The 20,985-nt window shown below is 50.1% G+C and overlaps 1 protein-coding gene across 1 annotated transcript; it reads right to left on the bottom strand.

Annotated features, from left to right (window-relative positions):
- Nucleotides 1–16,458: 16,458 nt before the first annotated feature.
- On the bottom strand, nt 16,459–18,051 carry LOC123125595 (uncharacterized). The gene has a single exon (XM_044546071.1). It carries the CDS (start codon nt 17,915–17,917, stop codon nt 16,775–16,777), a length of 1,143 nt encoding a protein of 380 aa, XP_044402006.1. The 5' UTR covers nt 17,918–18,051; the 3' UTR covers nt 16,459–16,774.
- Nucleotides 18,052–20,985: the final 2,934 nt, after the last annotated feature.

Here is a 20,985-nt window from a genome sequence, read left to right as displayed (position 1 = left end):
ACAATAAAGGAGACACCGGGTCACCTTGACGAACACCTTTTTTGCATTGAAATGATTTACGTGGTACGGTGTTTAGCAAAACCGAGGAATGGCCTGAACCCAACAAAACTTTGATCCAATGAATCCATATGTTATCAAACCCCAACTTCTCCATCATAGAGAAAATCAGATCATGTTCCACCAAATCAAAGCCTTTTTCAAAATCTAGTTTAAGGAGAACAATTTCTTTGCCCGAGTGCTCACATTGGTGAATATACGCGAAAGCCCGATCTAAACAGTCCTGAATGGATTTACCTTTAATAAATTCGTACTGATTCTCATGAATGATTTTGAGGATAAATTTCTGCAAACGGTCAGCTAGCAGTTTTGTCAACAATTTTAGGCAATAATTGAGCAGCGAAATCGGATGAAAATCATTCATCGTGGAGGGGTTTAATTTTTTAGGTATGAGGGTGATTAAGGACGAGTTGAGACAGTCCAAAGAAATTTTACCTTCCCAAAAGCTCTGACACAAATCATAAAAATCAAACTTGATTGTCTCCCAACTAGATTTCAAAAAACACCCATTAAAACCATCCCGTCCCGGGGCTTTGTCCACAGGTAAATGCTTAACTGCTTCATCAATTTCTTCATGAGAAAAAGGTCGAGAGAGGCCAGCGATCAACATTTCTTTTCAAGAGCATCCCGAAACAAGAGCATCCAGATTGAATTTCATTTCAAGAGGTATAGAAACCCCCAACCTATCTCTGAAAGCATGAAAAAGAGCAGCGGCTTTACTGTCATGGTCCTCCAAAACCACACCATTATGAAGAGTCAGAGCGGCAATAGAATTACATCTATGCCTTTCCGTAACTTAGTATTTTCAGCCCCATACTTGATATAACGTATAGTACATCTCTTGCGCCAGTACTGCTACTTGTAATCTTGGAGACGAATGATATGAGCTTTGAGAATTTGCCTGAAATTCCATTCATGGAGAACTAGTTGTCGTTTTTCTTCAATGTCGTCCAAGAGTTTTAAAGCCCTTTCAGAGTTTTCAGGCAATAAAGAGAGACGCGAGAGGGCTTTACTCCACTGCCTCAGAGCATGAGCAAGCACTTTTAGCTTGCCATTTATCTGTCTAGCTGGATCATCAAACTGTGATGGAGACGCCCACGACTTCGTGACCACATCTTTAAAACCCGGGTGAGAGACCCAAAAGTTTTCAAAACAGAATAACTTGGTTCTTGTGAAATTTGAATGCACCGAGAAAAGGCATGGCACATGATCCGAAACTGGTCTCGCAAGTGATCTTACCGTAGTATTTGGATAGGAGGAGGTCCAATGATTCGACGTGAGAAACCAGTCCAATTGCTCTAACAGAGGCTCTTGCTGCATATTGCTCCATCTGAACACAACACCACGAAGAGGAATTCCCACCAAACTTAAGGATCTAATAATATCATTAAAAGTGATCATATCGGCAATGTCTCCTCCGGGGCGATTTCTATTTTTAGGCGAGCGAATGAAATTAAAGTCACCCATAAGGACCCAATCATCCGAGGAGCCAATTTGCAAATCATAAAGCCATGAAACAAAATTTAAACGTTCCTCTCCCGTGCATGGGCCATAGATGTTTGCAAGAGTCCAAGCGTGAGACGAATGCATGGATTTAAACGAGATAACTAACGCCCACTGCGCGGAGAAAGTTACTACGTCGGAGAATCTTGCACTATTCCAAATAACAAGAAGCCCACCTGAGGCACCTATCGAGGGAACGAAAGCAAATTTATCGAAACGCTTCGGACAAAACTTACGCAGATATGAATGATCGAAGTGATCACGGTTTGTCTCCTGAAGAAATAATCAAGCACCCTGAATTATCAATATGAGAACGTAATGCCAAATGCTTTTCGTCGGAACCAATACCACGCACATTCCAACAGATAATATTCCATGAACTAGCAGGACAATTCATACCAAAATAAGATTCAGCATGTCACACTTGAAGGGAAACCTAAGAAGAAATAAAACATGCAGAGCGCCATATAGCTAGATAGTAAAGAGAGATCTTGGATGATAGAAAGCAAACACAAACTGATAAAAGGCTAAAATAAGGAGCCGGCACATAACGACGATGAACACTGAAATCAGTTCTTGGGCTGAGAATCCTCCCTCGGAGCAAGCAACTTAGCTTCAAAAAGTTCAAAAGGATGAATGCCACAGTCCACGGACCCCATCTACTGAATAGAGGCAATCGAGAGAGGTGTTGGAGCAGAGCTGGGAACAGAGGATGGAGCAGGATTAGGGATAGCCAAGACCATAGCAGGGGCAATCGCAGACTTGCGCTTATGTGAATCCATCGGCATGTCCACCTTAAATCCTCGATACATATTATTGCGAGTGCTCCTACGAACTTCAGAAGTAACCAACGGAGTTGCAGCCCTTGGCTTTCTTCCTCTCTTTTTGACTGAATGAACAGTGTCTGTATCAGGGAGAGTTGAGAAGACACCAGAAGAGCTAATAACGTCAGACAGAGTCACCGAATCTGCGCAGTCATTCTCACCAAAAGCATCAACGGGATCAGAACCATCGGAGGACAGCGAGTGAATAGCAAGTAACCTAGGTGAATCCTCAAAACAAAGCTTTCGGGCCACTTTCCTTGACATTTGAGTCTGATCAGAGCTAGCAGCAATCATGGATTGTACACCCAGAAATCTAATCAGCTTAGTGGGGATCATATGCACTTTGAAGAACAAGTTATCCTTAACAGGCTTTGGGCGAAACAAGTCCTTAATCACAGACAGAGCTAGACCAAACAAATCAGGAATAACTTCAGAGCTCGAAGGAGCAAGTTCTGACAGAGGCACAAGCTGAATGTTATACCTCATCAGACAGAAGTTGATCTGTAGAGATTGATTGCTGTTCAGTCCATTATAATTCACAGAACCTGGAGACACAACATTGGCATTGATAACCAGGGGCTCTTCATCCATGGAAGCAGAAGCAGAGATGTTGTCATTGTAAGCAGAAAGAGGACTGTCAACAACATTAGGTTCAGGCACTAATCCATGTGAGAACCTCGCTCCCTGCTCCCTCAACAGAGTTTGATAATTAATCTGTCCTCTGACCGGAACAAAGGTTGGAGAGGGTGGAGCAAGCAGTTGCAATTGGGAAGTACTCCCACCAAAAGCAGCAGCCGCACCTGGGCCAAAAACACCATTGCGGACCAACCAAGCTTGCGACCTGACTTGAAAATCCTGTTCAGCAGTAGCGTGTGGCCCAAACAGAGGATGAGCATGTCCATTGGGAGGCAGAGGATCTTCACCAGCAAGAGGGACATCATGCTCAAACACAATTGCTCCGTCAGAACGGAGAATAAAGACAGGCACGGTCGAAGACTAAACCAAATCTTGAACAAGGACCCCTGACAAAGGTTCTCGAGGACTAAACCAAATCAACAGCTTGACAAAGTGAGAAACAGCTTTCTCAACCCAGTACTACATCTGATAGTCTTGAGGAAAAGCAAGCAAAAGGATCCAGGTATAGCGACCAAGCACCAGCATGTGCATATTAATTGCTTCATCATGCTTAACAAAAGAGACCTCTACTTTTGTTCTCGAGGTCACGGGAGAAATCTTGTTGCAAGTAATCATGTGAACTTGGTATGTGTTCGATATTTTGATGGTACGCATGTTGTTATTCCCTTAGCGGTATCATGTGAACGTCGACTACATGACACTTCACCATACTTGGGCCTAAGGGAATGCATTGGGGAGTATTTACTAGATGATGGGTTGCGAGAGTGACAGAAGCTTAAACCCTAGTTTATGTGCTACTCCGTAAGGGGCTAATTTGGATCCAAAAGTTTAATGCTATGGTTAGATTTATTCTTAATACTTTTCTCGTAGTTGCGGATGTTTGCGAGGGGGTTAATCATAAGTAGGAGGTTTGTTCAAGTAAGAACATCACCTAAGCACTGGTCCACCCACATATCAAATTATCAAAGTAGCGAACACAAATCAAACCAACATGATGAAAGTGGCTAGATGAAATTCCCGTGTACCCTCAAGAACACTTTGCTTACCATAAGACACCGTTTTGGCATGTCCTTTGCCTCAAAAGGATTGGGCTACCTTGCTGCACTTTTGTTACCATTACCGTTACTTGCTCGTTACAAATTATCTTGCTATCAAACTACTCGTTACTTATAATTTCAGTGCTTGCAGACATTACCTTGCTGAAAACCGCTTGTCATTTCCTTCTACTCCTCGTTGGGTTCGACACTCTTACTTATCGAAAGGACTACGATTGATCCCCTATACTTGTGGGTCATCAATTAACCATCAACAATTGATGCTTTTTCTTGATTTCTAACTTCGCCGATTTCAGCATCGCGAAGAGTTCGGGAATCATTTTTGTCATCCCTTGCATATTATAGTTTACCACGAAGTTCTAGTAACTTGGTGATAGTGACTAGTGAACTATGTCAATCACTATCTTATCTAGAAGATTAACTCCTACTTGATTCAAGCGATTGTAGTACCCAGACATTCTGATCACATGCTCACTGGCTGAGCTATTCTCCTCCATCTTGTAGGCAAAGTACTTGTCAGAGGTCTCATACCTCTCAACACGGGCATGAGCCTGAAATGCCACTTTCAGCTCTTGGAACATCTTATATGTTCCATGGCGTTCTAAACATCTTTGGAGCCCCGATTCTAAGTCGTAAAGCATGCCGCACTAAACTATCAAGTAGTCATCATACTGAGCTTGCCAAACGTTCATAACTCTGCATCTGCTCCTTCCGAGTGACAAATCCTAATCTTGATCTATGCCAACTCAACAAACACTTTCGGAGATACCTGTAGAGCATCTTTATGATCACCCAGTTACGTTGTGACGTTTGATAGCACACAAGGTATTCCTCGGGTGTTCGGGAGTTGCATAATCTCATAGTCGAAGGAATATGTATTTGACATGAAGAAAGCAATAGCAATAAACTGAACGATCATTATGCTAAGCTAACGGGTGGGTCTTGTCCATCACATCATTCTCCTAATGATGTGATCCCGTTATCAAATGACAACACATGTCCATGGTTAGGAAACCTTAACCATCTTTGATCAACGAGCTAGTCTAGTGGAGGCTTACTAGGGACACGGTATTTGTTTATGTATTCACACATGTATTTAAGTTTCCGATCAATACAATTCTAGAATGAATAATAAACCTTTATCATGAATAAGGAAATATAAAATAACAACTTTATTATTGCCTCTAGGGCATATTTCCTTCACAAAGCTCGCGGATGGTTGAGCGACCAGATTGATGTATCCGGATGTATATGCACTTAGGGCATCTCCAACGGCAACCCGCAAAAAAACTCCCGCATCTGTCCACGGATAGGGGGAGGGGTGAGGGAGTCCTGGACTAAGGGGTCCTCGGGCGTCCGGCCTTTTATTCATTGGGCCGGACTGATGGGTTGTGAAGATACGAAGGCCGAAGACTATACCCGTGTCCGGATTGGACTTTCCTTGGCGTGGAAGGCAAGCTAGGCGACCAACTGTGAAGATTCCTTCTTATGTAACCGACCCCATGTAACCCTAGATCTCTCCGGTGTCTATATAAACCGGAGAGCATAGTCCGGATAGGGGAGACTCATTACCATATTCACATAGGCTAGACTTCTAGGGTTTAGCCATTACGATCTCGTGGTAGATCAACTCTTGTAACACTCATATTCATCAAGATCAATCAAGCAGAAAGTAGGGTATTACCTCCATAGAGAGGGCCCGAACCTGGGTAAACATCGTGTCCCCTGTCTCTTGTTACCATCGATCCTAGACGCACAGTACCCGAGATCCGCCGGTTTTGACACCGACATTGGTGCTTTCATTGAGAGTTCCACTCTGCCGTCGGCAAAAGGCTCGATGGCCCCTTCAATCGTTGATAATGATGCTGTCCAAGGAAGAACCTTCCTCCCCGGACAGATTTTTGTGTTCGGGGACTTCCTACTGCGGGCCAATTCGCTTGGCCATCTGGAGCAGGTCGACAGCTACCCCCTTGGCCATCAGGTCATATTTGGAAGCTTGAACTACGTCGCGGATATCCGTGGAGTCTTGATCTTCAATGGATTTGAAACCGCGGCAATTGCTCCCCCGCACTCCAATGAACGTGACTTAAATCTGTTATCGGATTACCTCCAGGAGATGGATCCTGTTGCTGCAACGGCTTCAGAACTGAAGCAGATCGCGACCTCCGAGGCCACAAAGTCCGCGGCGTTGGAGCCGCACACGGAATGGACATCCTGCAACGAGCGCGTCAATGGAACTCCGAACTCGTCTCCGGCTATAACGTTCCGGATCAGGTGCCCCTGCGGACACCGAGCTGGATCGGTTATCGATTTTTGAATTTAGTGCCCGGAGCAGGAGGAACTCCGAACTCGTCCTCCGAGTCATCCGAACAGGAGGAACAGGACAATAGGCAAGACAACCCTGATGAACAGGCCATAGAAGATGACTCGGAGGACGATAGTTACCATCCACCCTCCGAGGAGGAGACAAGCCTCGGCAACGAAGACTTCATCGTGCCTGAGGATCCTCTGGAGCAGGAGCGCTTGAAGCTTCAGCTCATAGCCACTGCAAGGAGCCTGAAAAAGAAACAACAGCAGCTTCAAGCTGAATAAGACCTGCTCGTCGACAGATGGACTGACGTCCTGACAGCCGAAGAATACGGCCTCAAGCGCCCAGCCAAGAGCTACCCGAAACGCAGACTGCTACCTCAATTCGATGAGGAAGCACCGGAGCACACATCTCCCTTGCGTAATGCGGAACGACCACCACGTGGTTGAGACAGGGCGGCCGACCGGCCATCCCGCGGTCGGGATAAAGTGGCAACTCAGGCCGAACAACAGCCTGCCCCACCGCCCCGTAAAAATAGAGACGAAAGAGTTCGGGGTCACACGTATGACCTCCGGCAGACACTGGACAGTAGAGCAGGACATACAAGATCGATCTACGAATCGTGAGGACGTGCTTCGAGGCACGACGACGGCTACCTATTCGGACGTGACAAACCTAACCACGCCCGGGCCGAATGCCGCAGACGGACTCCATCAGAGCTCCGCAGCGATGCGGCCCGCTATAGAGGCACCGCACACCCTCTCTGCTTCACAGACGAGGTGCTGGATCACGAATTCCCCGAGGGGTTCAAGCCTATCAACATTGAATTATACGACGGCACAACTGATCCCGCAGTATGGATCGAGGATTTTATTCTCCATATCCATATGGCTCGAGGAGATGACCTCCACGCCATCAAATACCTCCCATTAAAGCTCAAAGGACCAGCTCGACACTGGTTAAATAGCCTGCCCGATAATTCCATCGGCAGGTGGGAGGACTTGGAAGAGGCTTTCCTTGATAACTTCCAAGGAACTTATGTCCGACCACCAGATGCCGATGACTTAAGCCACATAGTTCAACAACCTGGAGAATCAACCAGAAAATTCTGGACTAGGTTCCTAACAAAAAAGAACCAGATCGTTGACTGTCCAGATGCCGAGGCCCTAGCAGCCTTCAAACACAGCATCCGTGACGAATGGCTAGCACGCCACCTCGGCCAAGAAAAGCCAAAGTCTATGGCAGCCCTTACGGCACTCATGACACGCTTTTGCGCGGGTGAGGACAGTTGGCTGGCTCGTAGTAAAAACACAGCCAGCGAGGCGGGCCCCACTGAGGCCAAGAACAGCACCGGCAAGCTCCGGCGCAATAGACACAAACGCCGAAGCAATGGCGACAACACCGATGACACCACAGTCAACGCCGGATTCAGTGGCTCCAAGTCCGGCCAACGGAAGAAGCCCTACAAAAGAAACAACGAAGGACCTTCCAGCCTGGACCGCATACTCGACCGTCCGTGCCAAATTCACGGCACCCCGGATAAGCAAGCCAATCATACCAACAGGGATAGTTGGGTCTTGTTTCAGGTTCCTTTTTCCGCGGGCCTGATCGCAAGTCCTTTAGAAGGATTGGCATACAACGGAGGCAAGCAGCACAGGTGTGTAGGGTAACCTCTATACGTTCTTCTTGACGGTATTCATACTTATTTCTCAGGACCTGCACGCTGCGCCCTATTGATCCCGGCATGTTAAATAGCCCGGATATTTCTCGCACCATCTGTACAAGATACACCTTGACGTATCCATCCAGTTATAATAAAAATGGTTCATGGCCCAGTTTCTGTGGTTTTCGCTTCTTACTTCGTTTTATCTCGATCTGCTTATTGGCTGCATCGGTACTCTTTTGTACTTTTCATATTCGCCAGGGGCTACTTGTCGCCCCCACAATACGACAGCAAAGTCCGAACACTTCTTATATATAAGTTCGGCACCCCGAATATAGCATTATACGCATTGGCTCCGAATCATGTCTTTGGTCAATAGTTGGGTTGCTCGGCTCCTGTGCTTGCTACTCTACGTTCCGCTCCATCGGCTAGGGTAGTAAAGGGAGAACTACTGCGATTGTGCCCTGGCCTCGACCGGATCAGCACCTCAGTAGAGAAAGCTGAAAACTGACTGTCATGATACGGCGAGAGCCGGTCAGCTATTCGAGGGTTACAAAATCGTTGGAGATTTTTTTCGCGTCATGCGAAGGATCAGCACTTCCCGATCAGATGCTGACAGCATCCTGGCTTGGACCAGGGGCTGCGCACTTGCTTAATTATAAAACTCCTATGGCTAAGTGAGGGCGTTCAAGCCGTATAGTCTGATTGCCTTGTCCGTTGCGCTAAACAACTCCTCCAAAGGACCATATAATTGGATCCAGATTGTTTAGATCCCATCCCGAACACCTCTGTACTACCTATGCGAGGGCAGAAGCCGACGACTGGCCAACCCTCAGATTACAAATAACACGGCGGCACAGGAGGAAACAATTATATATAGCATAACAAAATTACATTACAGGCTTTGTTTCCACAATACAATGCGGGGGCAACATGAATACATTTATTCAAACACAATGTCCTGCGAACATTGAGCTGCCACAAGTCGAGACCCTTCTACAACATCCGCAAAATATCTCTCGGGTGTGCGGTGCTCCTTGCCCTCCGGCGGCACGCTGGCAACTTCAACGGCGTTCATCTTCGCCCACCACATCTTGCAACGAGCGAAGGCCATACGGGCACCTTCAATACAGGCAGAGCGCTTGACGACGTCCAGCCGCGGACAGGCCTCCACTAGCCGCCTCACGAGTCCGAAGTAGCTGCCGGGCATAGCTTCGGCTGGCCATAGCCGGATCATCACATCCTTCATCGCTAGTTCGGCCACCCAGTGCAGCTCCACCAGCTGCTTCAGCTGATCGGTGAAGGACACGGGATGCTCTGGCGTCGCATACTGCGACCAGAATAGCTTCTCCGTAGAACCTCCTCCTTCGGCTCGGTAGAACTCTGCAGCGTCTGATACGCTACGTGGTAGATCCGCAAAAGCCCCTGGGGAACTCCGAACCCGGGTAAGTAACAGATACTGCTTCGCCGCATACTTGCTTTGCATCTTAAAAGCCTTACCCGCCATGATCTTCTTAGCCTCCTGGATCTCCCGGAGGGCGGCCTGGGCCTCATTCCGTGCGGTCTCCGCACTCTGACGAGCCTTGGTGAGTTCGGCCCCTTGAGCCGACGCATCATGCTCCAAGGTCTCATATTTTTTCACCGCATCCTGGAGCTCCTGCTGGATTTCTTTGACCCGGGCCTTGAGCCTCTTACGGGCGGCTTGCTGCTGGACAGCCTTCTCCTCGGCCTCGCCCAGGGCCTTCCTCAGGGCCTCGACCTCGGTCGCGGCTCCTGCACATATTACGACACTACAGTCAATATACAACGCCTACGCTTTCCGAACACACAGCAAGTCGTTACTCACATTGCTTCTCCTGGAGCCGAACCCTAACCTCGCCGAGCTCGTTCTCGGTCCGCTCCAGCCTCTGCCTCAATTTAGAGACATCGGCAGCATGCGAGGTTGCGGCCAACAACGACGCCTGCTTATGCATACATATTACGTTAGTCTCCTGCAAACAGAAGATTGATCCTCTGTCCGGTTCTCCTCGCCGAACACCGGACAGTGTCTCAGGGGCTACTGACTACATGGGGTTTTTCTCTTTTTATTGCACTTACCTCGAAACCTGTCAGCAGGTTGCAGCAGGCTTCGTTCAGTCCACTTTTGGTGGACTGAACCTTCTCGATCACCGCGCCCATAAGAACACGGTGCTCGTCCATAACGGAGGCACCTCGTAGCGCCTCCATCAGGATATCCCGCGCCCCCGGATGGACGGGAGCCACCGGCGGAAGCGGACCACCCCCCCCCTCCTTCAAAGGGGGCTGCTCGCCCGACTCCGGAGCCATATGGGTCTCTGGAATCATATTCGGCTAAGGGCCGAACTGGATACGACCCTCTTCGCCAGTCTCCATAAGGATTGGCTCCCCCATGTGTCCAGCAGTGGAGGTCTCGCCTTGTGGCGCCTCCCGGACAGCGTCCTGGGCTCCTCCCTTCGGAGCGGTCCTCCGGGAAAACACTTCGGTGTCGTCCTTGGCCCCGGGGGAGTAAGCAGGCGGTGGCGACATGCTCGCCATCTCCGACGGAGCCAACGAACCTCTAGATGAGGATCGCTGGATAAGGTCACGGGCCGGACTGCAATAGTGTAGTTAACCATGTTAAAATAATAAAGAGAAAGGCTGGACGTGCGCATGAATAAGCCAGGTCACTTACGATGCGGCCTGGGGCTTAGTGCGGGGGCGTCGTTCCGGACTACTGTCGACGTCCCACGCGGTATTGACCGCTGGGGCGCCCTTCCCCTTTTTGGGCGCTTTTGCCTCCGGTTGCACCGAGGCCGCCCTCTTTTTCTTCTTCTCCTCGGGAGGAGGGTTGTTTTTCTTCTCCTCCTCCTCCTCTTCCTCGTCATTGTCCTCAGGGACAGAGGAATGGGCTTCGTCGTCTTTGGACGTCGCGTCCGAAGCGCCCTTGCGACGGGGGGCACTCTTGGCCCCCTTGGCCTTCTTCTCCGGCGCCTTGTATGGCGCCGGCACCAGCATCTTCGCTAGGCGTGGGATGACCGGTTCTTCGGGCAGCGGAGACGGACAATAGATCCGCTTTGCCCTCTCCATCCAGTCCTGAGGGAGCAATAATAAAATCTCAGACATCATCCTTGACACATTTAAGTTGGGGATACGTGAAAAGTAACATACCTCGCTGGCGGGGTGTTTACAGTCGTGACCGCGGTCTGAATCCGTGGCCGGCGGTTTCTCGTTGCCCTTAAAGAGCAACTTCCAGGCATCTTCGTGGGTGGTCTCGAAGAGCCTCACCAGGGTCTGATGCTTCTTCGGGTTGAAATCCCACAGAGGCCGTCCTCTGCGCTGGCATGGAAGAATCCGGCGAACTAGCATCACCTGGATCACATCGACGAGCTTGACGTTCTTGGCTATCATGCTCTGGACGCGCGTCTGCAACGCTATCAGCTCGTCAGACGAACACCAGTCCGGACTCTTCTCGACCCAAGAGGTGAGCCGCATGGGAGCACCCGAGCGGAATTCGGCAGCCGCGGCCCAGGTGGTGCCGCGGGGTTCTGTGATGTAGAACCATTGTCTCTGCCACTCCTTCACTGTCTCCACAAAAATACCTTTCGGCCAGGAGACGTTGGGCAGCTTGCTCACCATGGCTCCTCCGCACTCCGCGTGCTGGCCGTCCACCACCTTCGGCTTCACGTTGAAGACTTTGAGCCACAGCCCGAAGTGGGGTTGGATGCGGAGGAAGGCCTCGCACACGACGATAAACGCCGAGATGTTGAGGAAGGAATTCGGGGACAGATCATGGAAATCTATCCCGTAATAATACATCAGCACGCGGACGAAGGGGTGGAGTGGAAACCCTAACCCGCGGAAGAAATGGGGGATGAATACTACCCTCTCTGTGGGCTCCGGCGTGGGGACGACTTGTCCCTAGGCCGGCAGACGGTGGGCGATCTCCTTCGCCAAATATCCGGCCGCCCGAAGCTCAGTAATGTCCTCCTCCTTGACGGAGGAGACCATCCACTTGCCCTGACCGCCGGATCCGGACATGGTTGCTTGAGTGGAAAGGAGATGAGAACATGGGCGCTTGAGCTCGAGATCGGAAAGGCGGAGACAGAGAGAGAGCGTGAGAAGAGGACGAGGGAATCCTTATCCCCTTATAAAGGCAGCAAATATTAAACGCCTCCTCACTCGCCTTAGGATTCGCCTATTCCCAAGGGCTGTATAAACGGCACGGTTGAGTTACCCATGCCCGCATTGATGAGAATCCCGCAATAAGGGGGACACGATCTCTGCTTCGACAAGACCTGCCAATAGCAACCGCGTCTCGAAACGTGGGATGGCAGATGAAAAACGGTTCGAAATTATGACCGGACATACGCGATGTCATGTTGTAAAGAAGCTGTCAACAGATTAGATTCGTGCAAATATTATATTCTCTCCGCGGTTGTGTATGGTGTATAACAGGTCCGGATACAATCATCGCGTCCGAAGACTATCTTGGAGTTCGGAAAAAGGGGAACCCGCCTTCCAATGCCGAAGACAATCTGCGCGCCGGACTCCTCGTCATTGAAGCCAGGTTCAGGGGCTACTGAGGGAGTCCTGGACTAAGGGGTCCTCGGGCGTCCGGCCTGTTATTCATTGGGCCGGACTGATGGGCTATGAAGATACGAAGGCCGCAGATTATATCCGTGTCCGGATTGGACTTTCCTTGGCGTGGAAGGCAAGCTAGGCAACCAACTGTGAAGATTCCTTCTTATGTAACCGACCCCATGTAACCCTAGATCTCTCCGGTGTCTATATAAACCGGAGAGCATAGTCCGGATGGGGGAGACTCATTACCATATTCACATAGGCTAGACTTCTAGGGTTTAGCCATTACGATCTCGTGGTAGATCAACTCTTGTAACACTCATATTCATCAAGATCAATCAAGCAGGAAGTAGGGTATTACCTCCATAGAGAGGGCCCGAACCTGGGTAAACATCGTGTCCCCTGTTACCATCGATCCTAGACGCACAGTTCGGGACCCCCTACCCGAGATCCGCCGGTTTTGACACCGACAAGGGGGGCAGTCCGCGGACTCGGATGCGGGAGGCAGCCATCCAACGCTAGCCGCACACATTTCAAACCGCATTTTAACAAACCAGACAAAATTCATACAAACCGGCCGATATTCATCAAAGTTTGGATAGAAAATAGCACAAATCATCCACACATATCATGCAAATTAAGTCTAGTACAACAAGGACTAGATCCCGGATGTCCAACAAGTTTTTCATGAACGGATCATGTCCTCCCACACATACTTCCCCTTCAGCTTCATCCAACAGTGTGTGCACATAAATAGCTGTCCCTCTGACCTGTGGTACACCACGGCGGCGCGTGCAGGGTACATATAATGTGTAGACCAACATTGAGTGAATGAATCAATCAACAAGTTGAGCAAGAGGAAGTAAAACTTACCATCTCCTCCATGTCCGCGTGCAATGGCCAACTTGCCTCGAGCTGACTAACCAAGTTGCAAAACTTGTTGAGGCTGACCTGGATAGTGTGCCAGTGATACGGCAATGACCTCATGTTTCGTCGCTGAATGATGTACATGTCGTAGGGTGCAATGTGCTTTCCTGCGTGAAACTTTTCATGCACTTGCTCCCAGAAGGGGCGGCCCTCTTGTCCTGCCTATGAAATCCGCAGATACGGCTAGCCACGCATCACACAACAACTCATCCTCCATCGTCCAGCAGCTCACCATCCTTTGTACTCTAAAAAATGACAAGGCATTTGAAAATAAGCTCATTTACATTTGACCGAACACCTGTCGGGCGTCGTGTCCGCCATATGGAGGTCGTCGACAGGGGGCAGAGTGTACCTGGGTACAAACGGCTCTAGGGCGAAAAGCTCCGTCGAAACGGCGAGCGGGCGCGTCGGTGCTGCTTGTGGACGTCCGACAATGCCTCTTTGGTGGCCGGAGACGAACAACAACGACGGCAGAGGTGGAGGGTGCGGATGCAAAGCAAGGTGGGGTAGAGGATGAGTGAAAGGAAATGGGACCGAAAAGTGGGATTGGGTGGGCCGGGGGTGTCGGAGCCCTACATTTCGGATGTCCGGGCTCCGTAAACCTTTCACATTTTTATCTCCAATTTGCGGGAGAAATTGGACCGACTCGCGGACCGATGCAGGTCGTGGTTGGATGGCTTCCGCAGCCCGGACAACGCCGTCCGAACGGTTGCGGGAGGTTTACGGGTAATAAAAATAATACGGCATCGATCGCGTCGTGACTCTTAGTACTAATCTAATCGCGTCGTTATTCACGGCGGCGGTAGCTAGCTAGTACTAGCTACTTTACCGATTCTTCCACCCAGTGAGCCATGACCGACAGCAAACTGGTGATCCAGCGCGCGAGGATCGGAGCAGAAACAAACAAACAAACAAACCCACCCTTCTTCCCTGAGACAGGATAAAGACTATGGGTTTCTATTCTGGCACAGTAGAAGGAAAGCAGCGTGCTCCTCGATGCAGGCGATGGAGACGGAATATTTGCACTGCACGCGTGTTCCGAGGAGAGGACACGCACCTGCCCACCACCTTGCCATGCCATGCATCGCAAGCCATTGCCATTGCCATGCATCTCTCCTCTCCCTCCTTCCCTAAGCTAGCTAGCCACCTCTGCCGCTGCACCCTAGCTACTACTCTCTCTGTACTCTCTCTAGCCTGCGTGTGTGTCGCATGGTGCAGCGCACTGTTGGTGGTGCTCGGCCAGGCCAGGCGATGGACGGATCGATGCATGCATGCATGTTGCGTGGGAGGCAGCGACAAAAACAAAAGGGAGCTACCATAGCAAGCGCTAGCCCGTCGTCTCCCTCTCTCCGTCTCCACCAACCCAAGCAAACATAAGGCTGCACCGTGCAGGAGAGGAGCCAGTGGCAGCAGCTTCGAGCTCACTGGTTGGTTGGGCGCCGTGACGGGAGAATCGAATCCACCTGCCGTCGCCAGGCCACGCCGTATTGTGCGCGCACCTTCCGAAGGCTGCATGCATGCTCCCTCCCCCATCCTCTCTCTCTCTCTCCCCCCCTCTCTCTCTCTCTACAGTGCTGATCGATCTGGTGAATGTACGTATCGGCCTGCTTTGGCGTGCCATCGCCATCCATGGCTCTCTCTCTCTGCACGCTTGACTGCACCGGCGTAGTCTCGTGTCTCATATGCATGGCTCCTCGTCCCATCTCATGTGCCTGCGTGCTCCGCTCCGGCCTGCAACTGCGCAGTCTATCTTCTCCTGTAAGGGAGAGCTTGATAAAGGCGGGGAGGAGACACGCAGCAGGTTTGAACGAACGGGAATCATTCAAACAAAAAAGTTTGTGCAGCAGGCCTGACGTGCTCCCTGCCGGATGCCGGCCGAACACACAAACTTTGAACCAGCAGACGTATGCGTCCATGTATATGGTCCCATTTAGCGTCTACTACTACGTATGTATACTCCATCATCGCCCAATCATGCATTGTCTTTTTGGGATAAAGATGCCAGCTTCATGTGGTGCATGGACGATCCATGGATTGCCCAAATTTGTCAGTGAATGATGGGCATCTCTGGATCATGTCAAAACCATGAGTATGTGAATCAGGTGGCCGGAGAAGCTTTGCAATAGCAACCACTCCGTCTTAAAATGGATAATTTGTTAGCCGTATACTCTCTCCCTTCGAAAATACTTGTTGGAAAATGAATATATCAAAAATTAAAATACGTCTAGACACACCGATTTCTTCGACAAGTATTTCGGGATGGAGGAAGCAGTAGATAGAAGTATATATATTGTCAGAGATTATTGTTGTTAGTTTGAAGTTATATCCGAGTAGTAAAGCGTGCAGGTGAATCTATGCCAGTATCTCCGACAGTATTAATAGATTGTACCAAGGTACCCCATGCCAGTATCTCTGACTAATTAATTTCTTCAGACAAGATGCGGCCCAGCTAGGCATGCATGGGCATTTCAACTACAGTGCTAGTTCAAATCCGAAAATTTACAAACACCTTGGTCACTGAAGCAGTTAATGTTGACATGCTTTCAGACAATCCTTTTTGCTAAAATCAACTGAAATTATAAGGACCTGCACACCCCATAATTTACAGCAATACTCTACTCTACCATGTTTCCCATACGCAAACAGTCATCTCAGCGCCGGTTGGAGTACATGTTGTCTGATTTACAGACACAAGAATCAGCGAAGCATCAATGCCATGCCATGCATGGTCCAAAACCCAGATCAGGGGCGGTCCGGTACATGCCAGAAAGCAAACAGACGAGCTGATCCTTTTGTAGGAGTACTTGCTTGTGAGCTGCGACACCCAAACCTGTGTACCTTTGCATTTTTGGGACCAAAGCGAAGTAGGTTGCAGACAAATATAAGTACACCATCTTGCACGAAATGGAAATGTAACCTTACACAAACACACATTAATTCATCGACATTTTGAAACGAAACCGATCGATCGACATCTTCTTGACCTGAAGACTATACCACTATACCAGCACCACCAGTTACTACTCTTAATGATGATAAACCTAGCTACTAAGTAGACAGTAAACCGAAGTTACTCGTCACCCCCCCACTGATTGATTAACAAAAGGAAAACACAAGTAGTAATTGAGAAGGAAACCACACGACGCTAGACTGAGCTGAGCTACGCTATTGTTGTCATCATGCATGCTTGTAACGGCCGGCCGGCCGGCGTTGTCGAGGTCGATCATGGGAAGGCGCCGTTGAGAGTGGGCAAGTCCGGCCATGCCATCATCGAGGCCGGGCCGCCGCTCCAGTACTGCATCTCCTGCGAGCCGAGTGACATGGTGGGTGGCTGCTGGTCCATCCCCACGCTGTGGCTGCTCTGCGCCGCCGAGACGGTCGACGCGGACGGCGGGAGGGAGCACATCGCGGTGCTGCAAGGGTAGGACGACGCCTGGGTGTCGTACGGGTGCGGGCGCCCTGCGCCGCCGTTGCTCACCACCGCGTTCAGCTGGTCGCTGTAGTAGCTCGCCGCGAGGGAAGATGGCGACGGTGAAGACGATGGCGGCTTGAGCTCCAGCCCTGACAGCAGATTGTGGTGGCTCTGGCCCTGGCCCAGCCCCAGCGAGCCCATGCCGAGGTGCGAGTCGAGGTGCATTGGTGGCGGAGGCATGGCCGGCCGGTGCGTGGCCTGCGGCCACAGCGACGGCGACATGCCCGGCCCGCCGTTGGCCGACCCCGGCAGGACCTGGAGCTGCCCCATGGTGTCCAGGCCGAGAAGCCGGTGCATGTTGCTGCCGGCGTAGCCGGCCCTGGCGCTGTTGAGCAGCGCCATGAGCTGCGCGGTGGCGGTCTGCGGCGCGGAGGCCCAGGACATGCCGCCGCCCACGCCCATGCCGAGACCGAGGGACGGCGCGCCGCCGACGCCCATGCCGAGCACGGACTTGCAGGAGGAGGGCTGCGCCTTGGCGACGGGCGCCGGCATGGGGCGCGGCTTGCGGCAGCCGCCGCCGATGGGGACGTTGCGGAGCGCGCCGCCCTTGGTCCAGTAGCGTCGGCACGTCTTGCAGAAGTGGCGCGGCTGGGTGAGGTTGTAGTTGTTGTAGTAGCAGAACTTGGTGTTGGAGGAGTTGCACCGGGGGCAGCGCAGCGGCGCCTGCTCCGGCCCCGGCGGCCCCTGCTGCCCTTGCTGCCCCTGCGGCGACGACGCGGCCGACGGCGACCGCTGCGTGGAGGAGCGCGAGGAGGTGGAGGAGGACGTGGGGGACGGGTTGGAGGAGATGGGCTGCAGCACCATGGGGAGCGAGCCGTGGTGGTTCGCCGCGTTGCCGGCGCACTTGAGCTGCTGCTGCTCCATGGCCGTGCCTCCGAGGAGTTCTTGGATCATGGCGATGGAGGGCAAGCGAGCGAACACTCGAGCTCAAAGAAAAGGCTTCTTGGAGCAGAGGAAGGGCGAGCGAACAAAGGTGGCGTGGTGGCTTTCAGGAGCTTTGCGGATCAGATCATGGGGGTTTGGGGGTGGGGCAGTGGCACTGGGGTTGGGGCGGTTTATAAAGAGCGTGGGAGGGGGCTGATCCAGCCAGCGCTAGGGCTTAGCGGTTCTTTCTGTGCCTTTGTCTCTGTTCAGACCTCAGAGGCTTAGCTTTGTCTTGATTTGTAATTTACCTTGTAGTAGTAGGAGTACATTTTTGTTGTCGGGTTGGAGCATCTGGATATCATTATCTGAGGAGTGTAGGAAGAGTGGGGGCTGGCTGGGCTGAGGCTCATTGGAATGATGAATGGTGGGGTTGCATTGCATAGTTTTGCACTGTCATGTTGATGGACAAATGTCTGTCTCTGTGTTTCTATATGGTGCCATGTTTATCTCACCACGAAAACACTCAATTAAACACCAGCTCACTTACACATGCATGAGTGACGCACCTTTTAGGGGAAGACCGATCTTTTTTTTGGCGTCAAGATCAGCGTCCTCTCTTTATGGATTATACACAACGTCGAACGATTGTTTGAGCAACAGTGACGGAGCCAGAATTTCTCGAAGCTGCTAAAACTAAGTGGCTATAAATAACGGCAAATACCACTACCTCGAAAATAAAAATCAACAAAATAAAATGAAACAAAATTGACTAAAGTAATTCAATTTAACATCACCAACTCATTGATTTCGGGTGATACAAAGGAACTACGGGAAAAATATAGTTGAGACAACAAATAAGAGATGCAAGAGAGTGGACATTCAATTCCTTTAAGACAAGTTTACCCCATGGGTGGGCAACAATATCACGGCCATTGGTCGCACAACGCTCGTCATGTCGGTCGTCTACTCCCAAGTGATGTACCACATCACTCATCTCATGGTGCCCCCGAGAGCTCTGTGCAACACAACCAAGATTGAGAGGGCCATTTGTCGGTCGCACAAACCTCATCATGTCTGGTTGGAGCATCTGGATATACTATTAGAGGAATGTAGGTAGAAGGCGGGGTTGGGCTTGGGTTGTGGTTCATCGGAATGATAAATGACGAGGTTGCATAGTTTCGCTCTGTCATGTTGGTAGACAAATGTTTGTCTCTGTTTTATCATAATGCCATGTTCTTCTCAAAAAAAAACATAATGCCATGTTTATCTCACCACCAAACTATTCAATAGCGACCCAAATGGACGTGAATTTTGTCCGCCTTCTGTCTGTTTTGGTCGGCCGGCAGACACCGATGTCCGTTTTTGTCCACGGGCACGTAGGCGCGCCAAACGCGCCAGACACATTTCAGACTTGGGAATTTTAAAAAATAAACTAAAAATATTAATCCAAATAAAAAATCTAGAAAATATAAACTTCATATTTAACCCATCGTCGCAAGTTCATTCTTACATTAACTTAAGCTTAAAACATTAAATAAAAGCACCACACAGCCCTAGGCGCCGCATCCTCCTTAGTTAGTTTGACGTATGCCGGCGCCTCCCCGGAGCTCGACCGGCGGCGCAGGTCGTGCTCGGTGACAGACCAAGCATCCCAGTTCGGCGAGTCCACCATGTAGTCAGGGTGGCGGCGAAGCTCGGGCGGGAAGTTAGCACGGCGACGACGGATCTCTGCCATCCGTGCGCGGTCCGAGACCGGCACCGCCGCCACCGGAACCCTGTCGAGGTTGAGTTACCAACCGTGCGGCGGGTTCACATCCGACCACAGTACCGGCACACGATCTCCAAAAAATAGTGGCACCGTTTGACTGGATGTAGAGGCGTTGGCGTGCCTGCCGCATGGCCATGGTGAAGTTGGTTGGTCGGCTCCCCGACGATGAGCCAACCTCATGGTCATGCTTGCCTGCGAGCGCTTGAAGAAACCCATGGTGGGTGGCGCCTAGCGTTCGATGTCGGGTGGCTGGGGCAGAGGAAGGAGAGAAGTGGGCTGGCCGGCTCCCCACAACACGCATGTCATTAAAAAGGACCACGCGTGCACTATTTATGTGGTTGACTTGCGGGTTCGATCGCATGCGTGCAATTTGCTACTTGTGAGTTGCGTTGTGATTTCCTTGAAGAGAAGAGGATGATGCAGTACAGTAGAGATAAGTATTTCCCTCGGTTAGGAACCAAGGTTATCAATCCAGTAGGAGAATCACACAAGACCTCGTGAATAACATCTACACAAAAAAAACAAATACTTGCACCCAACACAAACAAGGGGATGTCAATCCCTTGGTGGTTAATTGCAAGGATCAAGTCTGATAATGGAAGATAGATAAATAAAAGCACAAAATAAAAATAACGGTAAATAAATTGCAGTAAGGTATTTTTGGATTTTAATATATGATAAAGATAGACCCGGGGGACGTAGTTTTCACTAGAGGCTTCTCTCTTGAACATAGCATACAGTGGGTAAACAAATTACTGTTGGGTAATTGGTAGAAAAGCTCATAGTTATAACGATATTCAAGGCAATGGTCATGTATATAGGCATCACGTTCGAGACAAGTAGACCAATTCCTGGCTGCATCTACTACTATTACTCCACACATCGAACGCTATCCAGCATGCATCTAGAGTATTAAGTTCATAAAAACAGAGTAACGCCTTAAGCAAGATGACATGATGTAGACAAAGTAAACTCAATCAATATGAATAGACCCCATCGTTTTATCCTTAATGACAATGGTACAAATACGGGTCATGTCCCCTTCTGTCACTGGGATTGAGCACCGCAAGATCGAACCCATCACAAAGCACCTCTCCCATTGCAAGATAAGTCAATATAGTTGGCCAAACCAAACCGATAGATCGGAAAGAAATAGAAAGCTATAACAATCATGCATATAAGAATTCAGAAAAGACTCAAATAATATTCATGAATAATCTGATCATAAACCTAGAATTCATCGAATCCCAACAAACACACCGCAAAAGAAGATTACATCGAATAGAACTCCAAGAACATCGAGGAGAACATTGTATTGAAGATCAACGAG

This window comes from Triticum aestivum, chromosome 5D (assembly GCF_018294505.1).
Source record: "Triticum aestivum cultivar Chinese Spring chromosome 5D, IWGSC CS RefSeq v2.1, whole genome shotgun sequence".
NCBI classification, from domain to species: domain Eukaryota; kingdom Viridiplantae; phylum Streptophyta; class Magnoliopsida; order Poales; family Poaceae; genus Triticum; species Triticum aestivum.
This window is presented reverse-complemented; position numbering and strand designations above follow the sequence as displayed.